Below are 15,742 nucleotides of genomic sequence, written 5' to 3'. Positions count from 1 at the left end.
CACGTGTCTGACCTCCCAGGCAGGCTCTAAATCTGCATGGCTTCATGGCTTGCTTTCTTCCCACCATTCACCTCCTCAAGATTACCAGCTCGCCTGCCCTGAGGATTTCTCCCCCCCCCATTTATTTTATTTTTTAATTATCGAGCTTTTAAAATTTCATACATTGTTTCCCACTCACATCCAATCCCCTACCCCCTCCATAGACACACACGCCCCCCCACTGAACCCTATGCACTCTGCCATACATGCTGAGTCCTATTCATTCAGGCATTTGTACTAAAACACCCTATGCACTCTGCCATACATGCTGAGTCCTATTCATTCAGGTGTTTGTACCCAAAGTCCTTCAGTGTAAATGTGTCCCCTGGAGTCTAGTCAGCCCATCCAGTGGTTGTACGTAAGTCATACTTTCCCTCACCCAGCAGCAGTTAGGCTTAAATAGTCCTCAATCTAGTGCTGACCTGCCATCTATTTCTCACCTCCCCTTTGGGCCCTTGTTTAACCCAGCTGACATGGGTCTTGTGTTGGATGCCACTGCTGCTGCAGGCTCACATGAGCAAGCTTCCATTGGCCTGGAAGCCTCCACCTCACATGTTCGTGAAGCAGCCCTGGCTCTTACAATCTCCTGCCTCCTCTTCTGGTGTGAGCTGTGAGCTGTGGGTGGGTGAGGTTCCATATAGGAGTCCCATCCTACACTCTACAGTCTCTTATTCTCCAAAACGTGGCCCATTGAGGCCTTCTGTGTGTATCACACTCTGATGTACAGGGAAGCCTCACTAGTGAGAGTTGAGGGGTGCATTAGCCCTCTCTCTACCCCTTATTCCGCTATGTTCCATGAGCCTTGGTTGTAGAGATTCGACTGCAGATGTGTCACCTAGTACTGGGCATCTCCCAGGTGTATGTTCTCTTCCAGATGTGCAACTCTGTAGCAGCCTCCACCTGTTGCAAAAAGAAGCTTCTTTCATGAGTGATGTATGGCATGTTTTTCGAGCTAAGGGAAGTCTCTTCTATATCGCACTGCGTTCCCTTCCAAACAGCTTCTAAGTATATATATGCATTAATGTTCAGACATTCTATGTCCATTTTTCATAGGGTTTCTAGGGTATCACTTTTCCCTCTAGGTCTCCTAGCCCCCCAAGGTTCACTCATCTCCACTCTTTTTTTCACCCATCCGGCTTCCCTCCTCCATCTCTCCCTAGTCACAGTGTCCCCATTATTCCCACTCCCCCCAATACCTCCCAACTCCCGCCTTCTTCCCGTTCCTGACTTCCCTCGCTCCCCCACACTATGATCCCTTGCATGTCCCTCCCTCCTCTCCTCCCTGCTGATTACTCACAATTTTTCCACCTCCCTCAGGTGACATCTGTTCCTACTATCTCCCTTTCAGATTGTTTCTTCTCCTTTACCTTCATGTGTCCTTTGCCTTTACCTGCTCCTGGTGTTACTTCAGAATTTATATACTCACGTATAAGGGATTGGTGCTACAATCCACAAACGAAGGAAAACATACATTGCTTTTTCTAAAGCAGACACCAGCTGCTCAGGCAATAAGGTCAACAATCAACAAGTGGGACTTCATTAAATTACAAAGTTTCTGTACAGCAAAAGAAACAACTAAGGAAGGGAAGAGGAAACCCACTGAGTGGGAGAAAGTTTTCACCAGATACACATCTGACAAAGGGTTAATATCCAGAATACACAAAGAACTCAAAAAAGAAAGAAAATAAGAAGATAAACGACCCAATAAAAAGATAGGTGATAGACCTAAACAGAGAGTTCTCAAGTGAAGAAATAAAAATGGCTAAGAAGCATCTTAAAAAGTACTCAGCATCCTTAGTAATTAGAGAAATGCAGATCAAAACCACTCTAAGATTCCATCTTAACCCAGTCACATTGACAAAGATCAAGAGTGTGAGAGACTCCAAATGCTGGAGAGGATGTCAAGAAAGAGGAACGATCATTCTGTGCTGGTGGGAATGCAAACTTGTGCAACCACTATGGAAAGCAGCGTGGAGAACTCTTAGAGCACTAAAAATGAACCTACCATTTGACGTGGTTACACCACTGCTTGGCATATACCCAAAGGACTCGTCGTACTGTAGAGATACCTGTACATCCATATTTGTTGCTGCTCTCTTCACAATAGCTAAGAAATGGAAACAACCTAAATGTCCCTCAACTGACAAATGGTTAATGAAAATGTGGTACATTTACTCAATGGGGTTCTACTCAGCAGTAAGAAAAGGATTTATTTTTCTTCAAAATTCTAATAAAATTGCAAAAGCTTAATTCAGCTGATTTGGAACTTTCTGAGTCTGGACAGTCTTTCCGGGTGGTCCTGAACTCCATAACATCATCAGTAACATTTTCCACCACTTTTTTTCCAGTTACCTGGAAGGAGATTCCTGCAGCTGAATGGAAATAATATCCCAACACTGACAGAGATGGATTCATCAAGATTATTCCAGAGCAAAGTAGGAAACCAGTGGAAACGCCCACATCCCCTACCCAGACTCACATTTCTGCCACTCCCCTCCCAACAAGCCTCGGAACTTCCTCTCTGGGTCCTATCTGGGGACAGTGAGAACTGGACCTGTCCAGCAGAGAAAGGGGAGGATCCAGGGTTATTTGGAACAGACCTGGATTCTTTGCAAGCCTGTGCCCCTGACCTGCGTGGGGAGGAGGCTCAGCCCTGTAGTCTAGCTTGCATCCAAGGACTGATGGGAGAGAAATAAACCAACAGCCATTTGAAGTCAGGCTCTTATACTTACTATTGTTAAGTTGGTGAAAAGACCAGGACCACTAGAGACCACTCTGAGGTGAGAAAAGGAGAAATTTATTGGGATGGATGAGCTGCTGGCCTGCTCCCATGAGAGAAAGGGAGCAGCGGTTTCTTGTCACAGTAGGCTGGATTTTATCGGGGGAGGTGAGACTGTATCAAGGTTTGTTGTTTTATTGTTTTTGTTTTGCCATTTTGTTTTGTTTTGTTTTGGTCTTTTTGAGACAGGGTCTCTCTATAGCCCCAGCTGACCCAGAACTCACTATATAGACCAGGCTGGCCTTGAATTCACAGAGATCCACCTGCCTCTGCCTCCCGGATGCTGGGACTAAAGGCGTGCAACACCACACCTGACGGGGAGACTACCAAGAAAGTGAGTCAGTAGCAGGTGCCTTGGAGGGGAGGGTAAGTTTTGCTTAGATGTTTTCAGTTTTTCCCCTTTGGCCACGATACAAAATTGCCGCCATAAGGGTACATTGTTAACTACTGAGAAACTAGGATAGTTTAGTTTCTGTTTCCCAGAATACTGCCCACCAGGTTGTGAACACCATGTTGCTGGTCAGTAGTGGCTCCATCTTGGGGCCCAGTTTGGCCTAACAACTGTCAACAGCTAGAACATTCTTTAACCGTGGACAGAGGCCAAGTCCCTGCACCTGAGGATCAACTTTTACCAAGACAGCTGTGGTCCTACTTCATAGAGCTGAACACCTGTGCAGAGAACAGAACCAGCTCCAGATTGTGACCCTGAACCAGCAGAGCAGGGTGAGGACTCAGAAGAATTGGTGGTGGTGACATTGGGCGGCACTGTGTACGACCTTGTTTTTGACATCCTGAGAAAAGGCAGGCCAGGACACAAAGCTAGGGCTACCTGAACCCAAAGCCTCATGATGCAGTCAGGAGCTCTCCATGTCCACAGACCCCTGCTCTGTCATGATCTCCCACATTATTCTGCCCAGACTATTCTTGATTCAACTGCACTAGAAACTAGAAACCTGATTAAAAGGTCCACATGGGGCTCCTACCTCCATGGAAATGCCAGTCCCTAACAAGCCCCAAGGATGTGATCCCCTGCCACACCTGGTTTCCAACAGTTCAGGAGCAGCCTGCCCTCTTTTGACACAGTCAGCAAGCACTTACGTGGCCCCGTTTCAACTCCAACTGTGACTCAGTGCAAAAGCAGAAGCTAGATCCCCTTACTCAAGCATCCTGGGAAAATGGCAATATTGCAGAAACTCATCCCATTTCCTGTTTTGTTGTTATACAGCTGAAAACAGCACAGTGTAAAACATCTGGGTTGCCTTTTGTGCTTGTAGAGAGGCTGATCTACATCATGGAGCCCATAGTCTTAGCTGACAGCTGGGCTCAGAAGAGCAGGTGGGGAGATGGTACTGGGATGTGTCAGGCTGCACATCCCCTCCCCTGGAAGCGAGCACGCTAGAGTTGAGGTGCAGTTACTCCTGCAGCAGCCTCTTCCCTGCTCTCCTGCCTCCAGCATCACCATCTTAGTCCCCAGCCACAAGCATGAATTGTTCCTGAACTGCCAACCACATCCATCCCTGCTGGGACCCAATCTCAAGGAGGCTGACTGTCCTTAGCCTGGGGTCTGAGGGTGTGGCTGGGTCTGCCTTAGATCAAGCTGAGTCACCAGACGTACAGATGGTTCTTTGGCTCCAGCTTCCTCCTATCACAGTGCAGTGATTTCCTCCTGCTGTCCAGAGCTCTGCACTTGGTGAGGAGACACCAGGCAGTGTCACACTGTCTCTCCTGCTAAGTGCTGTTCAAACACAGACCTGCTCAGTCACCTCTACAAGAAAAGACCAGTAAGACTGAACCATGCTTTAAGCTTAGCCAACTTTCCTAGTACTCTCTTCCTTTCCAGAAGGGTATCATAAGTTCCTCAGAGGTTCTGGGAGAACGGGGAAATTCCTATGCAGGTGTGCCTAGGGCTCCATGTAATTATAAACAAATATTCAAACAGGCAGCCAGAGTTTTAAAAGGAGCAAGTATTGGATCCCAGCCCCAGATTTCAAGCTGCTGGGGATGGTGGAAGATCTATGTGTGTTCCAGATTCCTGTCTCAGGCATCAAAAGGAAGAAGAAAGCGTCCCACTTGTTACAGAGTGCGGCAGGGCTACAAAAGAATTATTTCACAGCTTCAGTAAGGAGCAGGGCAGGATTAGAACTGGGGCTGCCGAACCCCAGAGCATCCTCAGCATGGCAGGCACTCTCAGTGTCCACAATGCCCTGGACCTACACTAGCTGCCCTCCCTCCACCCCAGTCTCTGCCACAAGCCCTGTCAGCATCTTTTCCATCTGAAGCCCTCTGCAACTTATTTGAGGTCTCCTTTGGAAGTCCTGGGACTCAGGTGAAGACTACGTCCTGTTCTGAATGACCAAGCAAAGTGAAAGGAGCTGCTGGGAAGCCAGACCTTTCTTTTACAGGACAAGAGCCACAAAAGGATGCAGGAGATCCTGTCATCAAGGAACCTCAGAGCCCTGGGCCAACCGCCGTTCCTGCTGCTGTTCCAGCTGCTGCTCCTGGAAGATTTGCTGGCGTTCTGTGAAAGTGAGCACTCGGCAGTGAGGGGACCTCACTGTGTCCCTGTGCAGTGGGGTGCAGAGTGAATCTGAAGGAACGTGTGTGCGTGCGTGGGTGTGCCTCAGCCGCAGGGGTTGATGAGAGATTTCCATGTCCCTGGCCCCAGAGACACACGGAGTGGACAGTGAGTGTCTTAGGGGCTCTGTGTGAAATGAGGTCAGGGTATGACTTCTGCAGGAACTCAGGTGGGTGTCTGTCTGGCAACAGTAACCGTGCAGAGGCTATAGAGCCATAAGCATGGGCGGGGCCTGCAGTGAGGGAAACCAAGGCCGGGTCTGGCCAGCCTTGGAAGTGGCGGAGAGAGGGAGAGCTGTGTACAAGGGCAAGATCTGAACAGGTGCTGGCCGGAGGAGGGTGGAGTCAAGGAACCACCTCAAATTACGGCTTCAGCAAACATGTTGGGTTGCTCCAAGGTTACGTTTTTGACTAGAGTTTGAATAAGATTTTTGTTAAGGCTGTTGAAGAAAGATTAGCCAGAAAAGCTTGAAAACGAGTAAACCTCGATCTGAAGTCATCTGGGTGGGAACCATTTCTTCGTGTTTATTTCACTCATTTCTTCCTCCTTCTCCTCTCCCTCTTATTTTTGCATTTGTTTTTTGTTTTGTGTGTTTGTTTTTGATGGTATCTCACCCTGTTACCTGGATGCCTTAGAACTCACCATCCTCCTGCCTCAGCCCCTCGAGTACTGGGATTATAGGTATCCACAGCCATGCCCAGATAGGTGTTCATTTCTCTCTTTTTTTACTTTTTTTCGGTCTTTTTGAGACATGGTCTCCCTGTAGCCACAGCTGGCCTGGAGCTCGCTATGGAGACTAGGCTGACCTTGATCTCAGAGAGATTCTCCTGCCTCTGCCTCCCAAGTGCAGGAATTAAAGGCATGCACCACCACGCCAGGCTTATTTGTTTTTTTTTATGTGTATGAGTGTTTTGCCTGCATGTATGTAAGGTGCACCCATGTCGTGCAATGCCCATGGAGGCCAGAAGAGGGCGTCAAAGCCCTTGGAGCTAGAATTAAGGATGGCTGCTTGTTAACCATCATGTGGGTGCTGGGAACTGAACCCAGTTTTTCTGGAAGACCAGCCAGTACTCTTAGCCACTGAGCCATCTGTCCAGTCATGGCATTAATTTCTTAATCTGAGGTGGTCCCCTCGGCTCCACCCTCCTCCCTGCCAACACCCTGCCCTTCTGCAAACCTCTCCCTCTGCCTCTTCATTTGGTGCTCAGAGCTGTCATGGTGCTCCTTTGCACTCGGAGTTTGAGTGATTATACAGAGGAGTCAACATTGATACAGGGTTTTGCATTGGGCTGTCCCTCTACTTCTGAAGATTTCGCTGCCTGGATTTCACAGCTGTCACTGGAAGCATGCAGGCTTACACCGAGAATACTTTCCTTTTGTGTCGGCGTCCCTGCATCACTGACATTCTGTCTCAAGCCATCTCTTATCTTACTAGGTCTTCAACATCCATCTTCTAGTCATAGTTTGCATTTCCATACTTTTTCCAGCCTTTTTATTTCAGGTTTTTTCTGATATTTTATTAAAAGTGTGGCTCTTGTAAGTATAGTTTTCTTCCATAGTTTTCTTTTTATAATTAGAAGGGTATTTTTCTTTAAACTTATATGACAGTCATAGTCTTTTAGATATGATTTTTCATTCAATGACGAGTATAATGATTGGTAATGTGGATTTATATCTACTATCTCACTCTGTCCCTTTTAGCTGACCAACCGTGTGTGCTGCTGTTTCTCCTTACCAGACTTTAAACACTCCACATTTTTATTAGTCTGATGCTTATACACCTCAGTATTTTCAGAGTCATTACCAAAGAGATGACTGTACCTGTTAGCACTGTACCTGTCAATAGTTTGGTAACTATTAACAAATTATCAATCAAGGCAACGCCCCCACAGGCATGGCCACAGGGCCCATCTGTTCTGGGAAATTCTTGAAGTTCAGGTTCCTTCTTCTCAGATGAGTGTAGGCTTGTGTCACGGAACCAGCTGAAGCCAACCATGACGTCAGTAATTGCTCTTTCGCCTCCCCTTCCTTCCCCTCACCCCCTTGTTTCTACCCCCTTCTCTTCTACCTAAACAGTTTCTAAGTTTTTCCTTTAGCGCCAATCAGCTAGGCGTGATCATACACACTTTGTTTCATTTTGTTTTTCTCAGACTATGTTCAGTTTGCTTTCCCGCTGGACATATGTTTGTACTGGTTATAGAACTATTTTTTTTACAGTACTGAGGCTTTACTTAGGGCCTGGCTGCCTCACAGAAGCTGAGACTCTGGGAGTGGCTCCGGTCATGAGGCTTCATGACTCAGCAGTCCCATCTGGCCCTGAAGGCCTGGAGGATTCCTGGAGAGCAGCTGATCTTCACTCCATGTTGGAAGGCTCAAGAACCTGCTTCTAACGTCAATGAAGGAATCAGCAATGGCAGCAACAGAGTAGGTGAACATGCCAGTGAGCAGTGAGCAGTGAGCGTGACAGCAAGCAGGCAGAAACAAGGCTGCCCCCTTCGCTGTCCTTATATCTGGACAGTCACCAGAAGGTGCCACCCACATTTAGGGTGGCTCTCCCCACTTCAAATAATCTGAGCAAGAAAACCACTCAGACCCATACGGCCCAGATCTACCACTCCCTGGTATACCAGAGGTCACGATGTCTTACTGCAGAAATACTTGCTGATCCATGTTCGCTGCTGTCCTTTTCACAATAATTAGGAAATGGAAACCACTTAAACACCCTTCAGTTGATGAGTGGATAATGAAAATGTGGTACATTTACACAATGGAGTTCTGTTTAGCTATAAAGAAAATGCAATCATGAAATTTGCATGTAAATGGATGGAACTGGAAAATATTATATTCAGTGAGGTAGCCCAGACCCAGCAAGACACACACCACATGTTCTCTCTTATTGGTGGATCCTAGCTCTGAGTTCTTAGATTTGATTATAGAACCTGAAGGAACTGCAGAGTCAGGATGGTAGAAAGGGACCATAGGGGGAGGGGAGAGGAGGAATGTGTGTGTGTATATATGTGTATGTGTCTGTGTGTGTCTGTGTCTGTGTATATATGTGTGTCTATGTCTGTGTATATATATATGTGTGTGTGTGTGTATATGTTATATATTAGCTATATAATCCATACATATATGGTTTGAATGGAGTTACACCCCGTGGAGAGATAATACTTCCCACAAGAGCCCTAGACTAACAAAACCCCCAATTCCAGGCATGGGAAACCTCCCTTCCAGTTGTTGGTTAGGGGAGTCCAAGAGACCCCAAAACAATATAAGCTATTGTCATTGATCTTGGTTGCTTCCCAGAACTTAAAGGTAAGACCTTGTTGCTGAGACACCACACAATTCAGACATGGTACATGGGGGAATGGAGCTGGAACTGACCTGGAAGCCTCCTCCCTGAGAACTAGCTCTCATAGTATCAGAAGGTGCTACGGAAGCCTCCAGGGGAGAAAAACCGTCAACGGTCCAACCCAGGTGTAAAGCTGAGAACCACAACAATGATCATCCTCTCTTCCTCCTCCTCTTCGCCCTCTTCCTCCTCCTCCTCCTCCTCCTCCTCCTTTTCCTCCCCCCCATATTCCCCCCACCAACCGACAGGAGGGGAACATGTTCCTCTGCCATGTGCTCCTAGCATGCCATCTGCCTTGTCACAGACACGAAAGCAATGGGCCAACCTTTATGGGCTGAAACTTCCAAAGTGTGAACCCAAAGAACATACATGTTTTTAATATTTTTATATTATTCATTATTGGGAGGGATGCATGCATACATGCCACAGCATGTATGTAGAGGACAACTTTGTGGAATTGGTTCTCTCCTTCCACCTTTGCATGGATACTGGGGATCAGACTCCAGCATTAGGCTTACACAGCAAGTACCTTTACCCAGAGCCATCTCACCAGCCTGTATTCTTGTTGATGATCTCAGGTATTTTGTTTGAGTGACAGAAAGCTGACTGGTAGAAACTCCTTGATAATCAGCCATAGATCCGTCCTTCTTTGTATGTCTGTATTTGTTAACTGAATTCTCTGTATAGCATAAAATATTCAGATTTTTAAGTCTTTTTTTATTTATGCACATGTGTGTTGTTCTGGTTACTTTCTATCACTGTGATTAAAAACACTGGCCAAAACCAACTTGGGAGGAAAGGGTTGATTTTATGTTACATCTCCCAGGTCACAATTCATCACTGAGAGAAGGAGCTCAGGGCAGGAACCTGGAGCACAGACCATGGAGGAGTGCTGCTTGCTGGCTTGTTCCTATGATCTGTGTTCAGCTTGCTTTCTTTTACAGCACAGGACCAACCTGCCCAGGGGTGGCACTGCCATCGGTGAGCTGGGCCCTCCCACATCACTCAGCAAGAAAAAAAATGCCCCCAAAGACATGGCCACAGGTCAATCCCGTGGAGGAAAGTCCCTCCACCCAGGTGTATCAAGTTGATAACTGACACTATCCAACACCTGTGTATTCCACATGTGTAGGCACTTGTGGAGGCCAGAAGAGGATGTCAGATGCCTTGAAGCTGGAGTCACAGGTGTTTATGTCAGGGCTACCCAACATGGACACAGGGGACAGGACTTAGGTCTTCCTAGAAGAGCTGCCAGGTCTACTAATCACTGATCCATTCCTCCACGCCCCCAAACACACACATTTTACCCCTGTTCTTACTGTCCTCAGGATTTCTGCATGTACATGTTCATGTTCATGAACATTTCTCATGTTCAGCACTCAGCACAGGGGCGATCACCTGACAGTCAGGAAGGAGCTGGGTCAGCATAGAGGCTGCAGTTCCACGGGATTCAGTCTGTGCAGCTGGGGATCTGCCTGTCATTCCTTTGTCCGTTTCCATCCAGATGCACATGTGCCAGCTCTGCTCCCCTGAAAGTCTCTTTAATCTTCCAGCTTAATCTTCTGTCTGCCACTCTTTTTTGTCCTCCCATCACAAAATACTCCACTTGGGTCCTCACTCACTCCTGAGACATGGCAGCCAGAACAGTTTGATGTCAGTTCCTTAGGCAGAATTGGAATTCATGATCCTGGCAGGCATGTCACCCGTCTCCTCCTCCCTCAGGAGCCCACACTCTGCGCTATGACCTCCTGGCCTTGTCTCAGGAGGGGTCTGGGGAGCGCCAGTTCCTGGCCCTGGGAAACCTTGATAATGAGTGTTTCCTGTGCTATGATGATCGGATAGCAGAAGGGCAGAGCCCTGGTGGCTCAGGATAAAGGGACACATGGGAGCTGATACCTGGGAAAGAGAGACTGAAGACCTGCAGGAGAAGGAACAGCAGCTCAGGAGGATGCTGGCAGAGCTCATGGGACATCAGACACACCATAGGGGTGAGTGCTCAGAACTAGAAGTATGCAGGTCCAGTGCTGGTCTCTGAAGCCAGGGTGGGGTGCTGGGCCCACCCGGCTGGGTTAAAAAAAGCAATGAGGCTTCTCTGACAAGCACCCCACACATGGGATGATCAAAGTACGGCCTTAATTCCCAGTAGGAGCTGAACACTGGGACAACAAAGTGACAGGTCCCTGCCTGGGATGGCCAGGTCCTCACTCCCTACAGGCCACACTGGGCTGTGAGCTCCAAGGAAACCTCAGCACTGGAGGATTCTGGCATTTGGGCTATAATGGGCAGGATTTTCTCATCTTTGACCTGGAGACCTGCAGGTGGAAAGTGGCTGAGCCCTCAGATGACACAATAAAGATACCCCAGGGCTGATCTAGAGAAGACTTTCCTATATCACTCATGTCCTGATCAACTACGGAGGCACCTGGCTTCCATGAAGGACCACCTATTGAATAGAGATACTGATGGTAGACAGGTGGGACCACTCATTGGGTCTGGCTGGGTCTCGTCATGGACTCTGTGAGGGCCAGGGCTCTCACTGGATTGTACAGCATGGCACAGCCTCAGGTGACACCCACACAGAAGGTGAGGGGTCTCCAGAGCCATTGCTGTGTCTCTCAGCTGGGGTACACAGGGCATCGGGCCCTCATCCAGCTGATCTGATTATGTGCCACATCTCAAAGTCCTAGAAAGGCAGGAGGGTGAGACTGCCCTCCATCAGCCTCATTCTCTGGGATGTCTATTTCCCAGAGTTGGCACAACTAGGTGGGAACTCCTGGCTGCTGGCCCTGGCTGGGCGCTAAGTTAGAAGAGAGTTCCTGACCTGGACCTGGGTGCCAAACTCAAATGCAAGTGGCCTTGTGTCAGGGGACAAGGGTCACTCTGCTCTTGTTCTGCTCCTGATTTTAAAAAGGTCAAGTTTAAATTTCATTCCTCAGTTGAGTCTTGTGACCAAAAACAGGGGGAAAAAATGTGAGAAACCAGTGTGGGGCCAGGGGAAGCGGGATGAAGGGGCCAGGGGAAGCGGGATGAAGATCCCAGTTATCAACCAGGTATCCCAAAGAGAAAAGGATCAGAACCAGAGGAAAGGACGGAAGAGATAGCACAGCAGTTACCCTAGCTCGCTAGCTTGGTTCCCAGCATCCAGCATCCACATCAGGCAGCTTACAACTACCTGTAATTCCAGGTCCAGGGCATCTGATATCCTCTTCTGGCCTCGGCTGACACTGCTCTCACATGCAAAACTCCACATACAGATGCAAATATATGCATACAATTAAATTTTAAAATTAAAAAAATAATAAGGGAATGACTAGGAGCACCGACAACACAGTGGACAGTAACAGGGATGACAGAGTTATGGGCTCCAAGTGCGAGGGTGGGGGCTATGGGAGGGGCCATTTGGGATGCAGGTATAAAGACGAATAAGGTTGTTTGGGATGTTCTATATGAAATACACACAAAAAATCCATAAATAAAAAAATGAGTTATATTCGAGGAAGAAGCATAAAAATTTGATTCATGGTAATTAATAGATATGAAAAACATTACCATTGAAATCTACCTGATGAATTTCTATCCATGCTCAGGTACCAAGGATCTCAGAAAGTGATTAGTAATAATCAGATGTGTAGAAGTTAGAGACGCATGTGCTAACATCTAAGTGTTAGTCACATTAAAAATGAGTTTTCTGTATGAAACAGTGTATTTTTAAATGAAATGGAGATCTTTTTTAAAGGTTAAAACCTCATTCAATTTTATGTCTTACAGGGTTTATACTGAGTACAATAGTGTATAACTGTATTAATTCAACACTGTGAACCTAAAAATTACAGCCAATTTTGAAAGAGATGCATCTTTGCTCTGGAAACTGTTATTGACTATGTCAATTCTGTTGTAATGAAATGTTTCTACTAATTATGTGGTTATTAAATTTAAAAAAAAAAAAAAAAAAGAATTACAGCTCCAGAAAGCAAACTGTCTTTAGGGACAGTCAGGCCTTCATTGCCCCCTGGAGGTGAAGCTGGCTTTTCACAGAAGCAGGAGGCTTATCCCACTGACTATCTCCAGCCCCTGGAGACCAGAGCAGCTCTTTGATCCATCAGTGCCTGAAAATTCAGGGGCTGGGAGATGGATCTGCTGCTCTCTGACAGCAGGGACTTCATGTGCTCTCCAAGTCACCACGTAGTAGACAACCTGATGCCCATGGAGTGTTGGAAGCCATCAGAGCTGCTTGCCAGCCTCTACCACCCTCTCAACAGTGGAGACCTGACTCCAGGGAGGTGAATATACACAGGGGGATCTTAGTGTCTGTGTTACCCAGAAGCCTCTAGTTTCTTTTGGCCTCAACCCAGCAGCTGTCTTGCTCCCAAAAGAGAATTCAGACAGGACATAGTCAGAGAGCACGTAGTTCAGAGTCTAATTAGACCAATGAAGAAGCAAGACTACATAAGAATAGATGCTTTAGAAAATGAGTGTGTGGAGCCAAGCCGGCCTGGGCCTTATATTTCCCCTTTCCCCGCTATCCTCTCCCCTCTGCTTTTCCCTCCCTTATGAGCAGGAAGCATAAGAAAGCAGCAGGGGGGGGCTGGAGAGATGGCTCAGCAGTTAAGAGCACTGACTGCACCTGCAGAGGACCGGGGTTCCATTCCCAGCACCCACATGGTGGCTATGAACCGTCCTTAACTCCAGTTCCAGGGGAATCCAAAGCCCTCCTCTGACCTCTGTGGCATTGTACGACATGGGTGCACTCACACACATGCAGGCAATACACTCATACACGTAAAACAAATAAACATAATAGCTGGGTATGGTGGCGCACACCTGTAGTCCCAGCACTTGGGAGGCAGAGGCAGGCAGATCTCTGTGAGTTCAAGGCCAGCCTGGTCTACATAGTGAGTTCCAGGACAGCTGGGGCTACAGGGAGACCCTGCTTCAAAAAGACAAAAATAAATAAATAAACATAATAAATATTTTTTAAAAAAGAAAGCAGCATGATTTCCTTAGAAGTCCATTTTACCCAGAATTCTAAGTAAATGCATAAGATGCAGGAATATGTGTTTGGATTCCAGTACCCTTAAAGTTGAGAAGTTCAGTGGAGCAAACGGTAAGAGCAGTCAACACATGCCCCCCTAGGAGGAGGTCCCTGCAGTGTTAGGATCTGACCTAGCTGGCAGAGAACCACCACAGATGGTCCTGAGCTGGCTTATCTGAAGTCAACCACCACCCTTCTATATCCTGAACAACAGGCAGTCACCAGCGTTATTGTTACATCCTGTTTCAGGATCCTGCTGTTCTTTGTATACTAATTTGGGGACCCGTTGGTCTGTACTTACCAGAGCCAACTGCTAGTTAGTTTCTGACCCTTGTCCCACCACACAGAGGGAGAGAAGAATCCTAACCACTCACTGGTCTCTGTCTTGTCTTTCCAAGGCCCCCCAAAGGTGACTGTGACCCACAGGAATTACCCAGTGGGCAGGATCACCCTGACATGCCAGGCTTTTCGTTTACATCCTCCCATGGCCACTCTGACCTGGTTTCAGTATGGGAAGCCAGTGCAGCAGTGCACATCTGGGCTTGGGGCTGTCCTGCCCAGGTGGGACAGGACCTACCAGACCTGGGTATCCATACAGATCCTTCCTGGAGAGGAGCCGAGGTTCTCCTGTCACGTGAAACATAGCGGCCACAACACCAGGATACCTGCTGTCTTTGGTGAGGAACTGGAGGAACTTTGGACATTAAGGTGTAGGGGGCAGGGTCAGAAATTGCCTCTAGAACACAATTACCTACACTTTTCAGGGTGGACTCCAGAACATCAAACCAAGGACACTTGGGGTGTCACCAACGCTGCTGCTGCTCTGGCTGTTTCTGTTCTTCCTGCCACACTGGTGACGCTGACCTGGGCCTAGAGGAGCCAGAACACAGAAGATGGAAAGGATCCAAGTGAGAATCTGAGGGGAAGGGACAGAGATCCCCCACCCCCTGGTAATTATTTACTGCACGCATCAATCTTCTCTCCTGCAGGGGCAGGACTAGAACAGACAAGTCTTTTCCTGATTGCTTTATCAATCACATACTAGAGGATCCAGGAGAGCCAGAAACACAACTGAGGGGGGAGGAGGCGGGAGAGAAATAACCATTTATACTGTCTTGTGCATTAAATCTATATCTTCTGGGATACAGTTAGTTGAAAAGGAGGGAGAAGTGTTTCTTTATGGAAATATTCTAAATTGCACCATTAGAAAGGTAGATCCATATTGCTGATGGGCCATTAAGAAGTAGAAAAATATAAACAGCTTCCATAAGGAATTTCCATAAGCTTTTTTCCAGAAATTTCAAACAGAAAAAAAAAAAAAAAAAAAAAACCTCTCGCAAGCCAAACCGGGAGCTGTGGAGTCCTGTTAGAAAACGTTAGATGGAGATGGACCAGAGCGACGTGAAAATGAAAGACGAGAGTCCGACCTCAGGGCAGATTGCTCTTTATTAGAATAATGAAGGACCACGGTTTCTCCCCAGGATCAGAAACTGGGCTCTGATGCAGAGTTGGTCTGAGTTTTTATGGAGCTGTGAGAGAGGAAAGACCAGGTATTTTTCTGAAGTCTTTTTTTTTTTAACAGTGTGAGAGTTTGGACCAAGGGCTGCTGTTACAGTTTGGGGGTTTGGGACAGTGAGCGCTGCCATATGATTTCCCACACAGCACAGTCACTGGCTTGGGGATTCGGGTTTCTCACAGTTTCTAGGCTGGGGGTTTCTCCACAGCTTGGGCTTTTCCAAACTGAGACATTTATCCTTCACTGTCACCTGACACTTTATCAAGAGAGTACACTGGAAGGGCGGAAGAGACGCTCAGCAGTTAAGAGCACTGGCTGCTCTTGCAGAGGACCCAGGTTTGGTACCCAGCACCCTCATGGCAGCTAAGAACAGCCTGAATTCCAGTTTTAGGTGCTCCAACATCTTGTCTGGCCTCCATGGGCACTACATGACATACATACATACATAC

At 47.3% G+C, this 15,742-nt stretch overlaps 1 protein-coding gene across 1 annotated transcript; it reads left to right on the top strand.

Moving 5' to 3' along the window:
• The first annotated feature begins 5,238 nt into the window (after positions 1-5,238).
• Positions 5,239-14,651, top strand: LOC115067525 (zinc-alpha-2-glycoprotein-like). The gene is given in 6 exon segments (XM_029555482.1): positions 5,239-5,344; positions 10,468-10,513; positions 10,588-10,733; positions 10,943-11,090; positions 11,092-11,210; positions 14,176-14,651. Coding segments are annotated over 6 exon segments (1,041 nt in total).
• The last annotated feature ends 1,091 nt before the right edge of the window (positions 14,652-15,742 follow it).

Source organism: Nannospalax galili, unplaced genomic scaffold (genome assembly GCF_000622305.1).
Source record: "Nannospalax galili isolate Female #2095 unplaced genomic scaffold, S.galili_v1.0 scaffold385, whole genome shotgun sequence".
NCBI lineage: Eukaryota > Metazoa > Chordata > Mammalia > Rodentia > Spalacidae > Nannospalax > Nannospalax galili.
Note: the sequence above shows the minus strand (reverse complement) of the source record. Positions and strands in the feature narration are given on the sequence as shown.